This window comes from Myxocyprinus asiaticus, chromosome 46, assembly GCF_019703515.2.
Source record: "Myxocyprinus asiaticus isolate MX2 ecotype Aquarium Trade chromosome 46, UBuf_Myxa_2, whole genome shotgun sequence".
NCBI lineage: Eukaryota > Metazoa > Chordata > Actinopteri > Cypriniformes > Catostomidae > Myxocyprinus > Myxocyprinus asiaticus.
In genome coordinates, this window is record NC_059389.1 from 14,524,333 (window position 1) to 14,544,266 (window position 19,934).

The following is a 19,934-nucleotide window of genomic DNA, read 5'->3' on the forward strand; positions in this document are numbered from 1 at the left end:
ACTCACCTCAACTGTTTGCTGTCTCCTGACTCCTCCATTGCCCACAAACTCAGATCTATCACAGGTTGGAATTCAGGTTTTGGCTCTGGAGTGGTTTGCTTGCTATCTGAGAGAGAGGAATTTCTCCATAAATATAGGTAATATTTCCTCTACAACAGCCCCCCTATCTTGCGGTGTGCCCCAGGGTTCTATTCTGGGACCATTATTGTTCAATCTCTATATGCTTCCCCTGTGCTCCATTTGTCAAAAATGTAATGTCTCCTATCACTGTTACACAGACGACTCACAATTGTATTTACCAGTTAGGCCTGATAGCAGCTGCTCTGTTGATTCTCTTATGTGTTTTGAGGAAATTAATGGCTGGATGGTGAATAATTTTTTGCAATTAAATGAAAGCAAAACTGAAGTATTGATTTTAGGATCTGCCAGGACTTCGTCTGTCATTGAAGCCCAGTTAGGTCTGCTCTCCTCCAATATACATATGCATGTCAAAAGTCTTGGGGTCATGTTTGACAAAAATTACCGTTTGACAAACAAATTTGTGCCATTACTAAGGGAAGTTTCTTGAGGTCTATTGTTAAATTGAAGCATTTTCTCTCTTTTAAAGACCTTGAAACGGTGATCTTCTTATTACTTCACGGATGGATTATTGTAATTCTCTGTATGCTGGTCTGCCAGATGGATCAAAATTCCGCAGCTAGATTTTTAACTGAGACTAAAAAAATGATCACATTACCACTGTATTGGCTTCTCTTCATTGGCTTCCTGTCAAGGCTAGAGTTGATTTTAAAATTCTTATCTACGTGTACAAGGCCCTGTCTGGTCTTGCTGCACAATATATTATTGACCTTCTGCACACATATTTGCCTGCTAGAATGCTTAAATCTTGTAAGCAACTTCTTTTACCAGTTCCCCGCTGTTGTTGCAAGTCTAAGGGAGATTGAGCCTTCTCTGTTGTTGCCCCCAAACTCTGGAACAGTCTTCCTTCATACGTAAGGTCCGCCCCATCTTTAGGCATTTTGTTGTTTGTTTTTTTTTTTTGTTTGTTTTTTTTTTTTTTTGTAATTAACATTTTTATTGATTCATATGCACATGACAGAGAAAAACTCAACACATATACAAAGAATCAACATTTTACATTTAAATGCCACAAATACAATCCCACCCTGACCCCCAGCGTACACCCCCGCAGTCCCACATAATAACACACACACACAACCCAAAAAAGAAAGAAAAAAACAGTTAATAAAAATAAATAAAATAATAATAAACATACATGATTAAACTAAACTACACTCTCCACATCCCCTCTCTGAGAGTCCCCCAAAAAACTAAATATTTGCCACATTTTTTATCAAATAAGTCCCTAAACCTCAGCCTTCTACTTACTACTTCCTCAAATGCAGCTACCCTCCCCATTTCCTCACACCACTCCGAAAAATAGGGTGCTCCATTTGACTTCCAACCCCTTAAAATTATTTGCCTGCCGATCATGAGACTGGTCAGAACCCAGTTTTTAATGTGATTATCCCTCAAATTCATGACCGCCCCATCATCCAAAATACATAGTCTGGGACAGAGCAAAATTTGAACGTTCAAAATGTCACACAAATAATTCTGAACCTTTAACCAAAAATCTTTAATCTTAACACACCCCCAAAAGACATGGGTAGTGTCTCCAACTTCTGATTGGCATCGCCAACAGGTGGGTGTGTCTTTAAGACCAAGCTTATATAATCTAGAGGGGGTCCAATAAAATCTATGTAAAATCTTAAATTGCATAAGGCAAACCCTTGCATCTCTAGATACAGACTTGACATTTTTCAGAATCTTAGTCCACACTCCATCCTCCAATACCAAATTCAAATCTTTCTCCCATAATCTCTTAATAGAAGTTAAAGCTTCATCCCCCAGACTCCGAATTAGCAGGGAGTAATACACTGATGCCTCATGGCCTTTTCCAAAAGCAGCAATCACCTCTCCCAAAGCACCTGCCGCCTTAGGGGGGTGTGTGCTACTCCCAAAAAGAGTACAGAGCATGTGGCGCAGCTGTAAATACCTATAAAACTGAGATCTGTGAATCCCAAAATGATGACCCAAATTCTCAAAAGATCTCAGTACTCCATTCTCATACAGGTCGCCGAGCGTAGTAACCCCCCTCACAATCCACTCTGACCAGCAGAAAGGGGACTTCTTGATACATAATTTGGGGTTCAGCCATATGCTTGAGGCATGTACTCCCAAACCCATATATTTCCAAAATCTTAAAAAGATAATCCCATTCTACCATACAAATGCCTTTTTGGCATCAAGTGAAATGGCAGCGACCGGAGACTGATCATTCGCTACTGACCACATGATATTGATGAAACGCCTAAGGTTATCAGAGAGCTGCGGCCCTGAATAAACCCCACCTGGTCTATATGTATAAGTGATGTCATAACTTTACTTAACCGGTTAGCCAAAATTTTTGACAATATGTTAACATCTAGCTGAATCAGGGAAATTGGATGGTAACTTTTACACTCGCTTGGATCTTTGTCCTTTTTAAGAATCAGACTGATCCGGGCTTGTGTCATGGTTGGCGGAAGCTTTCCATTCTTTAATGATTCCGTATAAACTTCTAACAAAAGTGGAGCCAATTCTGTAGTATAAGATCTAAAAAATTCAGCGGCAAAACCATCTGGCCCCGGAGCCTTGCCAGTAGGCAGGGCTTTAATTACCTCTTCAAGTTCCTCCAAGGTTATCTCAGAATCCAGAGAACTTTTTTGCTCAGTCGTCAATTTAGGGAGTTCTAATGGTTCCACAAATTTTCTAATATCTTCATCAGTAGACGAAGATGTGGAACTATAGAGATCAAGATAGAACTCTTTAAAGGCATTATTAATATCAATGGCCGAGGTAAATATTTCACCACCTGCAGATTTTACTGAGGGAATGGTAGAAAAAGACTCTCTCTGCTTTATATATCTAGCCAGAAGCTTCCCTGATTTGTCCCCCGAATCAAAGTATGACTGTCTTGCCCTGAATAACCAAAACTCCACTTTCTGCGACAAAATAGTATATCTGTATTTCAAATGGGTCAATTTCCTGAGGCCATCAGACGAAATTCTGCGCTTCAGCTCTGCTTCGGCACTGTTAATATTCTCTTCCAATTCCACGAGTTCTCGTGCTTTGGATTTTTTTGGTAAATGAGGCATATTGTATGATCCGACCCCTAAGAACTGCCTTAAGTGCCTCCCAAGCCATACCCACAGAGGATACTGAGGACCAGTTGGTCTCCATATAAACACTAATTTCAGTCTTTAACATTTGTTGGAAATCAGGATTTTGCAAAAGGGATACATTAAAGCACCAACTATATGATTTCTCCGTATGTGGCAACACCTCTAAACTCACCAGGGTGTGATCTGAGACTAAAATGTTTCCAATTGAGCAATCAACAACAGATGATATGAGGGACTTAGATATCAAAAAGAAATCTATTCTAGAATAAATCTTGAAATCTTGACTGATGAAAAGAATGTATAGCCCCTACCAGATGAGTTCAAAAGTCTCCAAATATCTGCAAGACCAAGATTTTTAAACATCCTGTGAAGCGTCAATGTTGCTCTAGGGGGCTTACACACTTTTGCTTCACTATGATCAAGGACTGAGTCCATCAAAAGATTAAAGTCTCCTCCCAATATTATATTATGAGGGGTGCCAGCGGCCTGCAACATCCCCTCAAGATCTATAAAAAAGCCCTGATCATCAGCGTTAGGTGCATAAATATTAGCTCTCACTTGAGCCAGCAGTAAAGAAAACATGTCCACCCCATATCTTCCCAAATTTTTTAGCTTCCTGCAGGGAGAGATATGTTTCTTGAAGAAACACTATATCATATTTCTTATGCTTAAGAAAAGAAATAACCTTCCTTTTTTTATGGGGTGCCCCAACCCATTCACATTCCATGTGGAGAGAGATAACCCACTCATACTAACATTTGACATTTTGATATAATAAAAATAAATAAATTGTGTGTCAAAAACAAGATTACACAGACCACATTCCCCATTAGTGCAACAATCAAACCCGAACTTCCCCCCGAACAAAACAAACGGAAAAAAAGAAAAACATGCGCATTAACCCCACGCACGACAGTGCCAACTGGCGTCAATCCCCCCAAACTCAGAAGGTCCATGCACGCATACGAGAACCCCTGCGACAACTTTGCCATTGGATTGCTCAAGTCCGGTGCTTCTGCACAAATTTTGTGAGACAAAATTACACAAGAGAAAATACTTTGTAAAACAGACCCTAGCCAACAGGCAGAACAAACACAAAGAACATGTAGATTCATTCACAGAACTGTCCTGAAGGTGTGCTACTCCACAAAACAAACTCCAGCTGATATAAAGCCGTTCAGCCTCCTCGGACAGACAAACAAGTGTTACAAGTGTTCAGTGAAACGGCTGTTTATGAGTACGGCAGATGACGTAATCCTTCTAATATCCCTTAAAAATACTCCACAAAAGCAAACTCCAGCCAACAGGAGGCATAAGCACAAGGAACGAACAGATTCATCCACAACTGACCCGAAGGAGTGTTATTCCACAAAACAAACTCCAGCCGCTAGGTGGAAGCAGCACAAAAAGAAACAAAACAGGCATCCTGGTTCCTCGGAGGCAGCGCAAAAAAAAAAAAAAAAAAAAATACACCACGACTTACTCAGTCCGTCAACTTTATAAAAGATGTCCTTTATGTGAGCATGTAGATATTTTGCGGTCATCCATAGTGTCCACTCCCAATCTGGCCAGGAACCCCAGTGAAAAAATGATCTTCTGTCAATGCAAATGTTTCTTGAAGGAGTCATGCCACAAAACAAACTCCAGCCGCTAGGCGGAGCCAACGCAAAAAGAAACAAAAATGACGCCCAGCTTCCTCAGACAATCGAGTGTATGTTCAGCGAGTCAGTCCACTAATATAAGAAACTTCAAATGACTTACTCACTCCAATGTATTTATGAATGAGAGTGCCTGGTTGGGACATGTAAATACTTTGCGGCCATCCTTCATTTCTATTCTCAGTTTGGCCGGAAACATCAATGCAAAAGCGATCTTCCATTGATGTAAAAGTTTCTTACATTCCTTGAACCGATCGCGTTTCTCTCTTGTTGAATTCGCAAAGTCTGGGAACAAGAAAATATTGTGATTCTTCCAAGAAAGCTTTCCTTTGCTCCTCGCCTGGCGCAACACGAGATCATTATCGGATAATCTCAGAAATTTGGCCAGAATTGATCGAGGTCTGTCTCCCTCAGCAGATCTCCGAGCCGGGACTCTGTGAGCTCGCTCAATTTCCAGTTTATGGCCTGTTATGTCGAGCAGACTCGGGAAGAGCTCGTCTAGGAATTTCACCATATCTCTGCATTCTTCATGCTCAGGAATTCCAACAATCCGTATGTTATTCCTTTGGCTCATATTTCCGAGAAATTTCAGTTTTTCCAGAATGCATTCCAAGTCTGTTTTGGACGCGGGCAGATTGGCAGACAGTTCCCTTTCCGAAGACTCCAGATAATCGATCCATCTCTCAACTTCTGCCACTCTTGTGACCAACTCAGAGAATTTTGTTTCCATCGCTGTAATCGATCGATGTATTACAGTGAGATCCTCCAAGTCAGCAACAACCTTCGTCAGCATCACCGAGATGTTGGACAGTTGACGCTGAATTTCTTCTCCCGACATGCCTTCCAAATCGAGTCCCCGGCTCGCAGTCCCATCAGAGGCCTCAGCTTGAACACGTAAGTGTCTTTTAATGTCTCCAGATTCTGAGGATTTTGACTTCTTTGCCATGTTTACCTCAAAGAGCAAATATATAACTGGGTATATCGAATCTCACCAGTTTGCTAATATAGCAAAAACAGCAGTGAAAACACTACATTAATTAGAGCACTCATCTGTTTCATTATTTATTTATAAAGCACATTTATAAACAACAAAATTTGAACCAAAGTGCTGTACAATTAGATACAAAAGTGTAGAGTACACAAATATATAAAAACAATCAAACAAAATAAAATCAATCAGAACTAAATACCAGTAATCAACACGGAAACTTGTCCTTAAATAGTATCAAAAGATACTGAGTTTTAAGAGATTTAAAAATGGCTAAAGGGGGACACGTGACACCATGCGAGAAGCAGGCGTGTGAGCGACTAGCTCTGTGCACTTTGCTAGTTTTTCTAATTATTTTCATGTTAGTTTGCCCAACCTGGACAAGATCTAGTTTCCTGTTTACATGAAATATATTTCCAATAACTGAGAGAGACATTACTCTATTAGAAATTTAGTCATTTAGCAGACGCTTTAATCCAAAGCGATTTACGAATGAGTAACATAGCAATCAATTTGTCATTCAAAGTTCCACAACATCTCTCAAGGTGGCTCTGGATTAGTATAGGTGATAGCACAGAAGAAAGAGATGGAGAAGGATTTGGAGCATAGACCTGGAGAAGTCAATTGAAGTAAGAGGGTGCTGTTCCATTGACTGTCCTGAAGGCCAGAGTCAAAGCCTTGAATTTGATGCGGGCAGCTACAGGTAGACAGTGAAGTGAAACCAAGAGTGGGGTGACATGAGGCCTTTTTTGATGATAATTTATTAGGACATCACAACAAACATGGCCAGAAACAAAAGCAGTTAGAACCAGTAGACACCTAATTTTGCTGCTTGGACTAGAGTTTACCAAAGTAAGAGCCACGCTTTTTATACCATCATGTTGGTTATTTTCATTTTTGGGTGAAATATTCCTTTTAATGAAGATAAATAATGTTGCTTTGTGAAGCTTTGCTTTTGCCTTTTGCAGAGCCTAATGAAGGAAGCTTTTAATGTATGGACTGTCAGTGATTGTGTTGAGATGTGCAACAAAACAACGATAAAGTCAGTAACTATAAAAATTAAATAACTATAAATGTTGTGCTCTATTCCAAGAGCAGAAAACTTTGATTTGATCATGACTCTCTGAAGTTAGTAAGGAAATCCAGGCATCACAGAATACCTCCACTGCATGTTTATTAAGAAACCTATATTATATGTAGTGGTAAGGTGCATTAATTAAGTGTTGGAAACATTGGTATTTAAAATATTCTGCAAGAAATTCTTCACAATACGTTACTTAAATATTTTTATTTTATTTCAGTAATATATTTCAGCAACTAGGGGGTTGTCAGGCCCCTGGCCTCCCTGCAGCCTAAGCCCATGCTGAAATGATCAGGATCCTTGTTAAAACAAATTTACTTTACAATTACTTTTCCAGCCAACCCTGCTGTTGAACACAACATCACCATGAAGCTGGGTGCAACTACAGTAATGCCTTCCAAATCGGTCAGAAATCTAGGGGTAACCATCGATAACAGACTAAATTTCACAGACCACATCTCAAAGACCACAAGATCCTGTAGATTTACACTCTACAATATCAGGAAGATAAGACCCTTCCTCTCTGAGACACAACTGCTTGTCCAGTCACTTGTCATAACTAGACTGGACTACTGTAACGCTCTCATTGCAGGCCTCCCTGCATGTGCAATTAGACCCCTGCAAATGATCCAGAATGCAGCAGCACGTCAGGTCTTTAATGAACCAAAGAGAGCACATGTTACACCACTCCTTGTCTCTCTCCACTGGCTGCTGGTTGATGCACGTATCAAATTCAAGGCTCTGATGCTGGCATACAGAACAGTCACTGGGTCTGCTCCAGCATACCTAAAATAATTTATGCAGAGCTATGTGTCCACTAGAAGCCTGCGGTCAGCTAAGGAACGTCGCCTTGTACCAACACAAAGAGGCACCAAAACACTTTCCCGGACTTTCAGCTTCATCATACCACGTTGGTGGAATGACCTTCCCAACTCCATCCGTGAAGCTGACTCACTCTCTGTCTTCAAAAAATGACTAAAAACACATCTTTTCCATGAGCACTTAACCAGTCATAAAAAAAAAATAAAAATAAAAACATTTTTTCCTGTTGCGCTTTATTCTCTGTTTTGAATACTATTATGATGCTAGTGAAACTTTGTAATACAGCACTTTTCATACCACTCTCTCCTTAAGATGATTCATTTATGTTTTCCTCTTTTGTAAGTCGCTTTGGAGAAAAGTGTCTGCCAAATGAATAAATGTAAATGTAAATCACTCGTTTCTAACATTTGGATACTTCAGAAGCATACTGTAGAATGCAGAGTGACAGGTGCCGAACATAGCCAGGAACAATAGAAACATTGACGAACTTTCCTTATTTATATATTAATACGAATAATAGCATCTACAGTAGAAGTCAGAAGTTTACATACACTTAGGTTGAAGTCTTTCAAACTACTTTTTAACCACTTCATATTAGCAAACTATACTTTTGGCAAGTCATTTAGGACATCTACTTTGTGCATGACATGAGTAATTTTTCCAAGAATTGTTTACAGACAGATTGTTTCGTTTTTAATTGACTATATCACAATTCCAATAGGTAAGAAGTTTACATACATTAAGTTAACTGTGCCTTTAAGCATGTTGGAAAATTCCAGAAAATGATGTCAAGCCTTTAGGCAATTAGCCAATTAGCTTCTAATAGGTTAATTGGCTAATTGGAGTCAACTGTAGGTGTTCCTGTGGATGTATTTTAAGGCCTACATTCAAACTCAGTGCCTCTTTGCTTGACAACATAGGAAAATCACCCAAGAAATCAATCCACTTCAAAAGAAATCACCCAAGACCTCAGAAAAAAAAATTGTGGACCTCCACAAGTCTGGTTCATCCTTGGGGGCAATTTCCAAATGCCTGAAGGTACCACATTCATCTGTACAAACAATAGTACGCAAGTATAAACACCATGGGACCACGCAGCCATCATACCCCTCAGGAAGGAGATGCATTCTGTTTCCTAGAGATGAACGTAGTTTGGTGCAAAAAGTGCAAATCAATCCCAGAACAACAGCAAAGGACCTTGTGAAGATGCTGGAGGAAACAGGTAGACAAGTATCTATATCCACAGTAAAACGAGTCCTATATTGACATAACCTGAAAGGCTGCTCAGCAAGGAAGAAGCCACTGCTCCAAAACTGCCCTAAAAAAGCCAGACTACAGTTTGCAAGTGCACATGGGGACAAAGAACTTACTTTTTGGAGGAATGTCTTCTGGTCTGATGAAACAAAAATGTAACTGTTTGGCCATAATGACCATTGTTATGTTTGGAGGAAAAAGGGTGAGGCTTGCAAGCCGAAGAACACCATCCCAACCGTGAAGCATGGGGTGGCATTATCATGTTGTGGGGGTGCTTTGCTGCAGGAGGGTCTGGTGCAGTTCACAAAATAGATGACATCATGTGGAAGGAAAATTATATGGATATATTGAAGATTAAAGTAGTGATCCTAACTGACCTAAGACAGGAATGTTTTCTACGATTAAATGTCAGGAATTGTGAAAAACTGAGTTTAAATTTATTTGGCTAAGGTGTATATAAACTTCTGACTTCAACTGCATATTGCTTTCTCCTTATTACCTCATGTGACATATTTTTAAACACCCAATAGTCATCATTGACGTGTAAGTGCGGAATCTGTGCAACGTAAGAAGGTCAGATGGAGACATTTTTGCATCTTAGTATCAATAAATGCTTCTTTTTTGTACTGCTGAGGAAGCTTTGAGTTCTTAAAGTCACAGTTTCCAGCCTAACGACCCCATGCTGACTGTTCGGATCTCAGCCTGCCTGGCAGACATCTTGGCCAGGATGAAGGAATACCACCTTCAACTCAACCTAGCGAAGACCGAGCTCCTTGTCTTTCCAGCCAACCCTGCTATTGAGCACATCACCGTTTAGCTGGATTCATCTACAGCAGTGGTTACCAAACTTTTTACAGTGGCATACCCCTCCAAACATTTAAAATCCATTTGTGGAGATTTGTAGATAACATTCACACAAGGTATTTTTTTAAAATATGTATATTTAACACCGTTATCTTTGTAAAACAACTCTCTTATATTAAACGTTATATTTGTACATGTTTTGTACATGTTATATTAATCATATACATATTGAATAAATGGCTTACTGATTGAGGTGGGTATGTTTTCATAGTACATCTAGAAATGTTATCTCAAAAGATAAATTCCTCATGATATTTGAACCATTTTTGACATTTCCAGATAAAATAACACTTGTTAAAGTGGTCCCAAGACCTTACACATTGTTATAAAGCATAATCGGTGTAAGATCATGCATGTAATGTGTTGATAACGCTAATGACCCTGCATCAGTGTGGAGTGGCATGAAACAACTTATGAATTACAGGACTCCTGCCCCAACCCTGTGGTGGACCAACAACTGGCTGACGACCTGAATGTGTTCTACTGTAGATTTGAAAAGCCCAATCTCACACCCCACACCCACTCTGACCTTCACTTCACACAAACACCAACACCTCCTGCAACCCCCCTCCTCCCCCCTCCTGCTACTCAACCTGCACTTAAGATCTGTGAAGATGATGTGAGCCGCGCTTTCGACAACAAAGGATAAGGAAAGCACAGGGCCCAGGTGGCGTTTCACCTGCATGTCTTGGATCCTGTGCTAACCAGCTGGCCCCCATCTTCACACAGATCTTCAATAGATCACTGGAGCAGTGTGAAGTCCCATGCTGCTTCAAATGTTCCACTATCATCCCCATCCCAAAGAAACCAAAAATCACAGGACTTAATGACTACAGACCTGTCGCCCTGACGTCTGCGGTCATGAAATCATTTGAGAGACTGGTGTTGACCCACCTGAAGAATATCACTGGACCCTTTCTAGATCCCCTTGAATTTGCTTATAGAGCAAACAGGTCTGTGGATGATGCAGTCAACATGGGATTGCATCATATCCTGCAACATCTGGACAGACCAGGGACATATGCAAGGATCCTTTTTGTGGACTTCAGTTTGGCTTTCAACACCATCATCCCAGCTATTCTCCAGAATAAATTACACCAACTTTCTGTTCCCATGTCTATCTGTCAGTGGATTACCAGCTTTCTGATGGACAGGCAGCAGCTTGTGAGACAGGGGAAACTCACTTCCAGCACCTGTACAATCAGCACTGGTGCCCCCCAGGGATATGTGCTCTCCCCACTACTCTTCTCCAGCTACACCAATTACTGCACTGCCAAGGACCCCTCTGTCAAGCTCCTGAAGTTTGCAGATGACACCACTGTCATCGGCCTCATCCGAGATGACGATGAGTCTGCATACAGAAGGGAGGTTAAACAGCTGGCTGTCTGGTGCAGTCAAAACAACCTTGAGCTGAACACGATCAAAATGGTGGATGATTGTGGACTTTAGGAGGAACACCCCAACACTGACCCCCCTCACCATTCTAAACAGCTCTGTGGCAGCAGTGGAGTCATTCAGGTTCCTGGGCACTACCAACTCACAGGACCTGAAGTGGGAGACCCACATTGACTCCATTGTGAAAAAGGCCAAGCAGAGGTTGTACTTCCTTCGCCAGCTGAGGAAATTCAATCTGCCACAGGCGCTGCTGATACAGTTCTACTCAGCAGTCATTGAGTCTGTCCTCTGCACTTCAATAACTGTCTGGTTTAGTTCAGCTACGAAATCAGACATCAGAAGACTACAAAGGACAGTTCGGACTGCTGAGAGGATTATTGGTTGCCCCCTGCCCTCCTTCAAGAACTATACACTTCCAGAGTGAGGAAAAAGGCTGGAAAAATCACTCTGGACCCCACTCACCCTGCCCACTACCTTTTTGAACTGTTGCCTTCTGGCCGACGCTTCAGAGCTCTGAGCACCAGAACCGTCAGGCACAGGAACAGTTTTTTCCCCTCAGGCTATCCATCTCATGAACAGCTAAATTGCCCCATTGAGCAAGAACTATGTGCTATACACAGTTTAGTCTTTCTTATATTTATCCAACACATCCAACCTCTTCTGCCATTTCATTCCTCTGAAGAAAAAAAAAACAAAAAAAACATTTGCACTGTACATAACAGATTTGTATTTACACTGTACATAACAGATTGTATTAGAGTTGCACTACCCATGTGTATGTGTGTGTGTGTGTGTGTATGTATGTGTGTATGTATGTATGTATGTATGTATGTGTGTGTCTGTACGTATGTGTATAATTATTTTTTATTATTATCTATGTCTTTCTGATGTTTTTGTATTGTTGTACACTGGAAGCTCCTGTCACCAAGACAAATTCCTTGTATGTGTAAGCATACTTGGCAATAAAGCTCATTCTGATTCTGATTCTGATTAAATGTGTATATAAAGTTGAAGGTATTTAGCAGCCATATAGAGGAACCAACAGTTAGCCCATTTCTTTCACAGAATTCCTTTTATTGTGTTTCTACAAGTGAATATAATGTAATCTTTATCATTTAAATTGCCTGCTTTGTTATCTTCTATTACATTTTCAAGTAAATTCACTGTGATACATGTGTACAACTATTGCCGCATATCTCAAATATGTCACATCTCAATGTTTACTTCACTTATTTCCATGCAACATTCATCTGTGGACTGTTGTTCTTTTGGATGTTTTTTTATTCAGAATCTTTCATACATTTTTGACTGATTAGTGAAATTCTGTTGAATGTTTAATATGGATTGTTCTTGGTGTGCTCCATGATGGCCATCAAGGCCAGCCAGGTCTCCTTGGCAGTGGGGACGATCTGATTGGCAGGCAGGATGAAACCATAGCGACCAGTGTCTCTCAGCTCAAAGGTGTAAGAGTACTTGATGCCCTGGTCATAGGTCCAGTCGATAGTGCCTCCACTGGCTTGGTCTGAGAACAGAGAGATTGTTAGTACTGAGACCAAATCATAAATAAGCCATAGGAGTCCAGTAGAGAAGACTTAATGATGTGATATTGACACTGTGATACTCAATCATAGTGGCAGTTAAGTTTGCACAATATATGCTATATTATTTTGTTATCCCAGAAATTTGTAAATAGAGCCAATACATTGGTTTTGTATGCATTTTGCTGAACTTACAGATGGTGGTAATGATGCTACCATATTTGTACCGAGTGTTATACAAAGACTGCAGTTTAGTGGTGGCCTTTCTGGCAAGTTCATGCTGAAGAGACAATACAGAATTAATTTGAAATGTTCTCAAATCCAAGAGTATCTAGAATAGTGTCTTTCTGACATGCATACCAGTTCTGCCTGGTCTTTGGCAGGAGTGTGTGTGTATCCATATGGGTAGAGGAGCATCTGGGAATAGCTGTGAATGGACACAAAGGCCTTGAGGTTGCCATGAGATTTCACAAAATCCACAATGGCCTTGACCTCTGACTCAGAGTGAGCACTAGGTCCACAGTAGGTCTCGGAACAAGGATTGTTGCTAGAACCAGCACCTATAGATGAAAGACAGGAGAAAAGAAAGTATTACATACAATTTTATACACCAAAATACCCCACAATCTCCCAAATCGAAAAGCACTTCACCTCCAAAGCCAGCATCCCAGTTCCTGTTGGGGTCAACTCCAACACAGCTGGAGCCAGGGTTTGGCTTTCTGGTTTTACGCCACATGCGGTTCTAAACCAAACAAACCATAGTATTCCACAGTTCAAGAGTAGCCAGTGACATATTCTCATACTTAGTTGTTCTACTAAACTGAATGTGCATGCAAGGTCTCTAAAACTCACATTGGTCTGGGTGTATTGGTAGCCATCAGGGTTGGTGACAATCTCCAAGTAGATATCGTAATTGTTAAGGATGCTGGTAAGGGCAGGGTTACGTCCATAGTCTTTCACAATCTGCACAACAACAAATAAAAAATAAATAAAAAATGTTATTCACTTTTTCTGTAGCAACAATAAATCTATTCCCTTCATCTTTAAAAAAGTATTTTTGAGGAGTTGAGTATTTTTTTTTTTTTTTTTTCTGACAGCATAATGAATAAACTAACCTTCTTGGCAAACCAGATTCCACTGGCCTGGGTGACCCATTCTCTGGAGTGGATGCCAGTGTCAATCCACATACCTGGATGATTCGCTCCAGTGCTGAACTGAGTGGGACAACATGAGCTCATAATGAAAAAATTATAATATTGACCTTTATTAAAGTATAATTATATGACATGAACTTCCAGTTATGTTGCATTTAAAGTGTCATTCTCACTAAAGTATCTGGCCTGGTAAAAGTAAAGAAGTTTAGAGAGTATCTGAAGGCTAATATTTAGGTTCGTTACCTACCCTCAGGACGTTCAAGGGGCGACCCTCATAGCTCTGACCGATCACAATTTTGCTAACCAGATCACTATTTTCTGCCACAAGGATATCCATGAATGAGTAAATCTGAAAACAGTGTGGTTATGACCAAATTACTGAGTATGGTTTGTGTAAAAATTGTTGAAATTCATATATAAGGTGTGTTCAATGTCTGGCAATGCTATTGTGTAAAGTTGTGCACCACTCACAGTGTTCAGGTCATGGTAGCGGGTGTAGACAAAATCATCTGTAGTTCTTGGAGTGGGATGAGATTTCAACATCTGACGTTCCTCCTCGTCCAGTAAATCCTTATGGTACAAGAAGAAGAAGAATGACCAAAAAAATAAAAATAAATTAGAATTAGTAACAGATTACAGATTAGTAATCAGTTACGTTATATTTTTTCAACTTCTGAATATTTTTCAGGTACAGCTTTAAAATATTCCCACCTGAACATCCTCAATCATGACACGATACTCTATGTGATTGTGTGCCAGGAAAGCTCTGACAGCCTGGAGACTGTTGAATGGGACACGAACATCAATGGGCAGGGATTCACGAACGGGCTCCATCCAGAAATCCAGCTGAAGGATGAAACATACAGATTTTATTGGATAAATAAATATGTGTGACTATTCCAATAGTCTGGTGGGAACACATAAATTAAAGTCAAACTACACCCCTTGTTGTCACTGCAATAGCGTAGTGTGTAAAGTTGGTGAAAATGAGTTTTTTTCCAAGTGGACATCCCGGGTTTGATTCCCCTCTATGTCCCACTTTTTCCCATCCTGTTTCTTGACTCCACTCTTAACATTTATTTTAATACTACTTATAATAATAAATAAAAATGAATGTAAAGGCTGATTTTAAATGTTTTTTTTTTTTTTTTAACATGGTGGGGAGTTGAGAGAAAAGTTTAATGCGAGTAAAATTAACCATTTTTCCATAGTTTTAATGCAATTAGCCATGGTGTGACTACAGTAATATTGTGTTAATATAGTAACCATGTTACATTTTTTGGTTTGCTATGATTTTATTACAAAATACCATGGTGATATGGTTACAGTAGTAAAGCATGGTTAATTTTGTTAAGGTAAGGTTAGGTTTAGGGGTTGACCAATCAACATCCAGGACCGGAACTATCCATTTTATAAACATGCATTAACACAAAATGTCGTTTGAGTAACTCTCATCTTGTATTAAGCTGTATAAAATCTATAAATTAGCATTTTATCCTCAGATACTACTCTAGTCCTTTTCAAGTTGTTCCTGAAAATCTGACATTTGAGACTTACTCTAAGATGTGCTTGTTCAGAGAGCTCCTTCAGGAGAGTGATCTGAGCCTCATTATTTGCAGTGATCCGAAGAACCTGGTGTCTGCAAAGACATATTTATTGTCAGAAAAGAACACAATATTTTATATCATCCCTGTCACATTCCCTGGTTGTGCCTAGACTTTTATGTTGAAATTCTTGTTGCTTAGTTCCCTGTTCCTGTTTCCTGTGTTAGTTTTGTAGTCCTTTTGTAGTTTCATTTTATGATTGGTTTACCCTGATTGTTTCCCCAGGTGTTCCTCGTTCCCTTGTTTTCCCTTGTGTATTTAAGCCCTTGTTTCTTTGTCAGTCTTTTCATGTTTTACTTCATGCTCTGGGCCTTGTTCCCTGTGTTTGTTTCTTTATATTCTGAGTTACTTTGTTTACCTTTATTTAATTAAAGCTGCATTTAGATCCTTAATCCTTGCCTGCCTGCATTACAGAAAGACAGACCAAATATGGATTTAGCGGCTGTCCAAATTCTCCTCCTCAGACAAGGGGACCGTCCAGTGGAGGATGATGTCCATGCTTTTTTAGAACTAGTGAATTTAGTGCACTAACCTGACCGCTCTCTGGTGGTTTTCTTCCAGACCGGTCTGAATAGTGCATTGAAGGAACTGATGCCTCCGGCTGATCCTCAGTATGTGGAGAAGGCTCTGGAACTTTGCGGTTCCCCTTACACAGTGGATTATGGCGGGAACACCAGGCCAAAACCTGCATCCAAGGCTCCTTGCTCCAAGCCTCCCACGGCTCCTTGCTCCAAGCCTGCACAGCCATCGGGCCAGCGGCCACGCCTGCACAGCCATCGGGCCAGCGGCCACGCCTGCCACAGCCATCGGGCCAGTTCTTGAAGCCTCGGCCGTCCCAGAGCCAGCACCCGTAGCCTCGGCCGTCCCATTGCCAGCATCCTCGGCTATGGAGGCCATTCCCGCAACAGTGCTCCCAGCTGTCCAGGAGGAGAAGGAGGAGGAGGAGGAGGAGGAGAAGAAGAAGGAGAAAAGGCTAGCACTCACGACCATGGAGACCATTCCCTGGTCACTGCCTGTGCTCTCGGCCACGGAGGTCAGTTCCTGGTCGCTGCCAGCTCTCCTCAAGCCTCTACTGGCTCCGCCTGCCTTTGTCGAGCCTCTACTGGCTCCGCCTGCCTTTGTCGAGCCTCACCTGGCTCTGCCCTCAGAGTCTTCCACAGCTCCACCCGCTCCTCCAGAGACTCCTCCTCCAGCGGTTCCGCCCGCTATCCCAGAAACTCCTTCCCCGCTGGTTCCGTCCAGCATGAACTCTCTGGTTCGGTCCAGTTCTCTGGCCCTTCCTCCTTCACTGGTTCTGTCCAGTCCCCTGGCTGCTCCTCATCTTCCTGCTCAGCCGGCTCTCCTCAGTCCTTGGGCTCCACCGGCATGACCACTGTCTCCTGTCCAACTAGATCCACAGTGGTCTTCGGAGTTGTGGTTTAAGCACAAGTGTTCTGACCCTCCGTCTCCACCTCGACCCTCCAAGCCCATGACTCTGCCTAGACCCAACAAACCATCAGCTCCACCGTGGTCTGTCATCCCTTCAGCTACACTGGGGTCCCTTGTCCCTCCGACTCCACCTCAGCCCTCTGATCCTTCGGCTCCACCTTGGTCCTCCAAGCCTGCAGCATCACCCTTGTTCTCCATCCTTCCGGCTCCACCTTGGTCTCCAGCCTCCCTGACTTCACCTGGGTTTTCCATCTCCCGGGCTCCACCCTGGACCGTTCGGCCAAAAACTCCGCCATGGGTCACCTTCCCTGCGGCTCTGTCAGGGCATTCCACTCTCCAAGTCAAGTTCCGCCCACGGCTCCGCCTTGGTATCCAGCTCTGCCGGCTATGCCCAAGTCTCCTGCGCCGCAAGCTCCACCCTGGTCTATTCCTCCAGCACCACCCTGGTCTTCTGTTTTGCCTTGTTCCTCTGCTCCCCTTGTGCCCCCTTGAACTGTCTGTTTTCCCCCTCCCCCCACACCCCGTGGACTATATATATATTTTTATTTTTTGGGGGGAGCGTCTGGAATCCGCTCCTTAAAGGGGGAGGCTCTGTCACATTCCCTGGTTGTGCCTAGACTTATGTTAAAATTCTTGTTGCTTAGCTCCCTGTTCCTGTATCCTGTGTTTAGTTTTGTAGTCCTTTTGTAGTTTCATTTTATGATTGGTTTACCCTGATTGTTTCACCAGGTGTTCCTCGTGTTCCCATGTTTTCCCTTGTGTATTTAAGTCTTTGTTTCCCCTGGTTTCTTTGACAGTCTTTTCATGTTTTACTTTATGCTCTGGGCCTTGTTCCCTGTGTTTGTTTCTTTCTATTCTGAGTTACTTTTGTTTAATTAAAGCTGCATTTAGATCCTTAATCCTCGCCTTCCTGCGTTACAATCCCGGGAATGCTACTCGCGTTATGATGACATGATCGGAGGCTTTAGAAATAGTATTTGTATCCAGTATATTGCATGTCACAGTTGAGTCAATTACAATAACAATTGGGACATTGCTTTAGAGAAGTTGCAGTTTGCTTCAATTAGACTCCAATGTATGCCAGCAGTCACTATATCATAGGTCTTATGTAAACATGTTAAGCTATGTTCAGTGTTAACAGAGAATTGGAAGTGATTCAGCTTATGTACAATATAACAAAGTTTCTGTGAAATGTTGCCTTGTCCACAATTCTATCAACATCTGGTGTATTTGAGAGGTTAGAGGTCAGCTGAAGACAAAATGAATTAACTTGCCTTTTAAAAGTATTTTTGCCAATCACAGCCACAAAGCAGTTAGAACCAGTAGTCCCTTCATCTTTCATGAACTATCAACATTACAAGCAACGCTTTATATTCTATTACAGTGGCTGTGACCATGATGAAACTTCCCTCCATACTCATTAAACACACAGTGCTGAATAAGCCATAGCTTCCATCTTATAATAAATAAACAACTATCCTGTCAATGTCATGTTTTTGCCCTCTTTGGTACATAAGTGTGCAGAATTGTTTATCCTACCCTGACCTAAACATTTTTTTTTTTTATTCCAGTCCGTTTTTGTTATTATTTTTATTTTATTATAAATGTTTTTTTTTTTTTTTTTTTTTTAAAGAAACAAATTTCACTTGTCTCAGAGTTTGTATCTAGTTTCACTGCAAAAAAAAAAAAAATCAAACATCCTGAAAACAAGAAATTGACTTGAGAAGCAAAATTGCATGAGATACAACAATGAATTGGCATTTGGCAAATAAATGGCTGAATATGTTTTTTTTTTTTTAAGCATTAATATAACAAGTTATTGAAGTTTGTGGTTAAAATAAGTAAAAATGCCAATGGGGTAATAACATAAAAAATACAAGACATATTCTCTGGAATATTAAATAATTATTATTAGTAGTATTACTTAATTTGGCTTCTTAAGTAAATTTACCTTGTTTTAATTAGGTTTAAAATTAGGATTAAAAATGTATTAAGAATATTTTGTTGTTGTTGTTGTTGTTGCTGAAAACACTTTAATGACTCACCCCTCAAAGGTTTCTTTACCAAACACGGCCACAAACAGAGCAGTTAGAACCAGCAGCCCCCTCATCTTGCTGTGTGAAGCAGAACTTTTTTTCTACAGTTAGCACCACCCTTTATATACTTCAGTACCATGTTGGTTATGACCTTGTTGTTAAAACACTAACAGAGGCAGGCAAGCTAATGTTGGATTATGAACACTGAGAGCAATGCAACAGTTACTCACTATAGAAATTTAAGAACATTTCTCTCTGTGTTATAGGTAATTGATTCAGTGTCTATTAATGAAGTTAATTGCAAATTCTGAATTAACATTAAGGCATTATGCAGTTTACCATATGTCACTTTCACAATCCTAATTTATGCAATCCTGATGATAAAAAAGAGCTAAATATAGAAATGATTGCTTTTTATCGAGTGAAAGAGCACAGGGATAATTCCACCCAAATTATGTCACAAAATAGACTCAATGTCATGTTCTGTTATATTATTTAAACTCTTTATTGTAATTCACTGACTGTTGACTAAAATGTAAATTCAAGTGTCTAGTCCAATTCTCCTCAAGTGCAACCAACACTTTTACATTTTTTTATTATACACTATATTGCCAAAAGTATTCGCTCATCTGCCTTTAGACGCATATGAACTTAAGTGACATCCCATTCTTAATCCATAGGGTTTAATATGACGTCAGCCCACCCTTTGCAGCTATAACAGCTTCAACTCTTCTGGGAAGGCTTTCCACAAGGTTTAGGAGTGTGTTTATGGGAATTTTTGACCATTCTTCCGGAAGTGCATTTGTGAGGTCAGACACTGATGTTGGACGAGAAGGCCTGGCTCGCAGTCTTCGCTCTAATTTATCCCAAAGGTGCTCTATCGGG

General features: G+C 40.8%; 1 protein-coding gene across 1 annotated transcript; it reads right to left on the reverse strand.

Moving 5' to 3' along the window:
• Positions 1-12,342: 12,342 nt before the first annotated feature.
• LOC127436266 (carboxypeptidase A1-like) lies at positions 12,343-19,216 on the reverse strand. The gene is made up of 11 exons (XM_051690314.1): positions 19,059-19,216; positions 15,539-15,620; positions 14,693-14,827; positions 14,453-14,551; positions 14,229-14,330; positions 13,943-14,041; positions 13,680-13,790; positions 13,479-13,569; positions 13,188-13,387; positions 13,023-13,107; positions 12,343-12,811 (listed from the first exon to the last, which is right to left on the reverse strand). Exons 1-11 carry the CDS (start codon positions 19,121-19,123, stop codon positions 12,624-12,626), a joined length of 1,257 nt encoding a protein of 418 aa, XP_051546274.1. The 5' UTR covers positions 19,124-19,216; the 3' UTR covers positions 12,343-12,623.
• Positions 19,217-19,934: the final 718 nt, after the last annotated feature.

Excerpts from the sequence above, each read along its gene's own strand:
- LOC127436266 (XM_051690314.1), bottom strand. The coding sequence starts at position 19,123 with ATGAGGGGGCTGCTGGTTCTAACTGCTCTGTTTGTGGCCGTGTTTGGT. Across the intron at positions 14,331-14,452 it reads GCTACCATGACCTGAACACT|ATTTACTCATTCATGGATAT; the intron begins GTGAGTGGTGCA and ends CACTGTTTTCAG. Across the intron at positions 14,042-14,228 it reads GCCCCTTGAACGTCCTGAGG|TTCAGCACTGGAGCGAATCA; the intron begins GTAGGTAACGAA and ends TGTCCCACTCAG.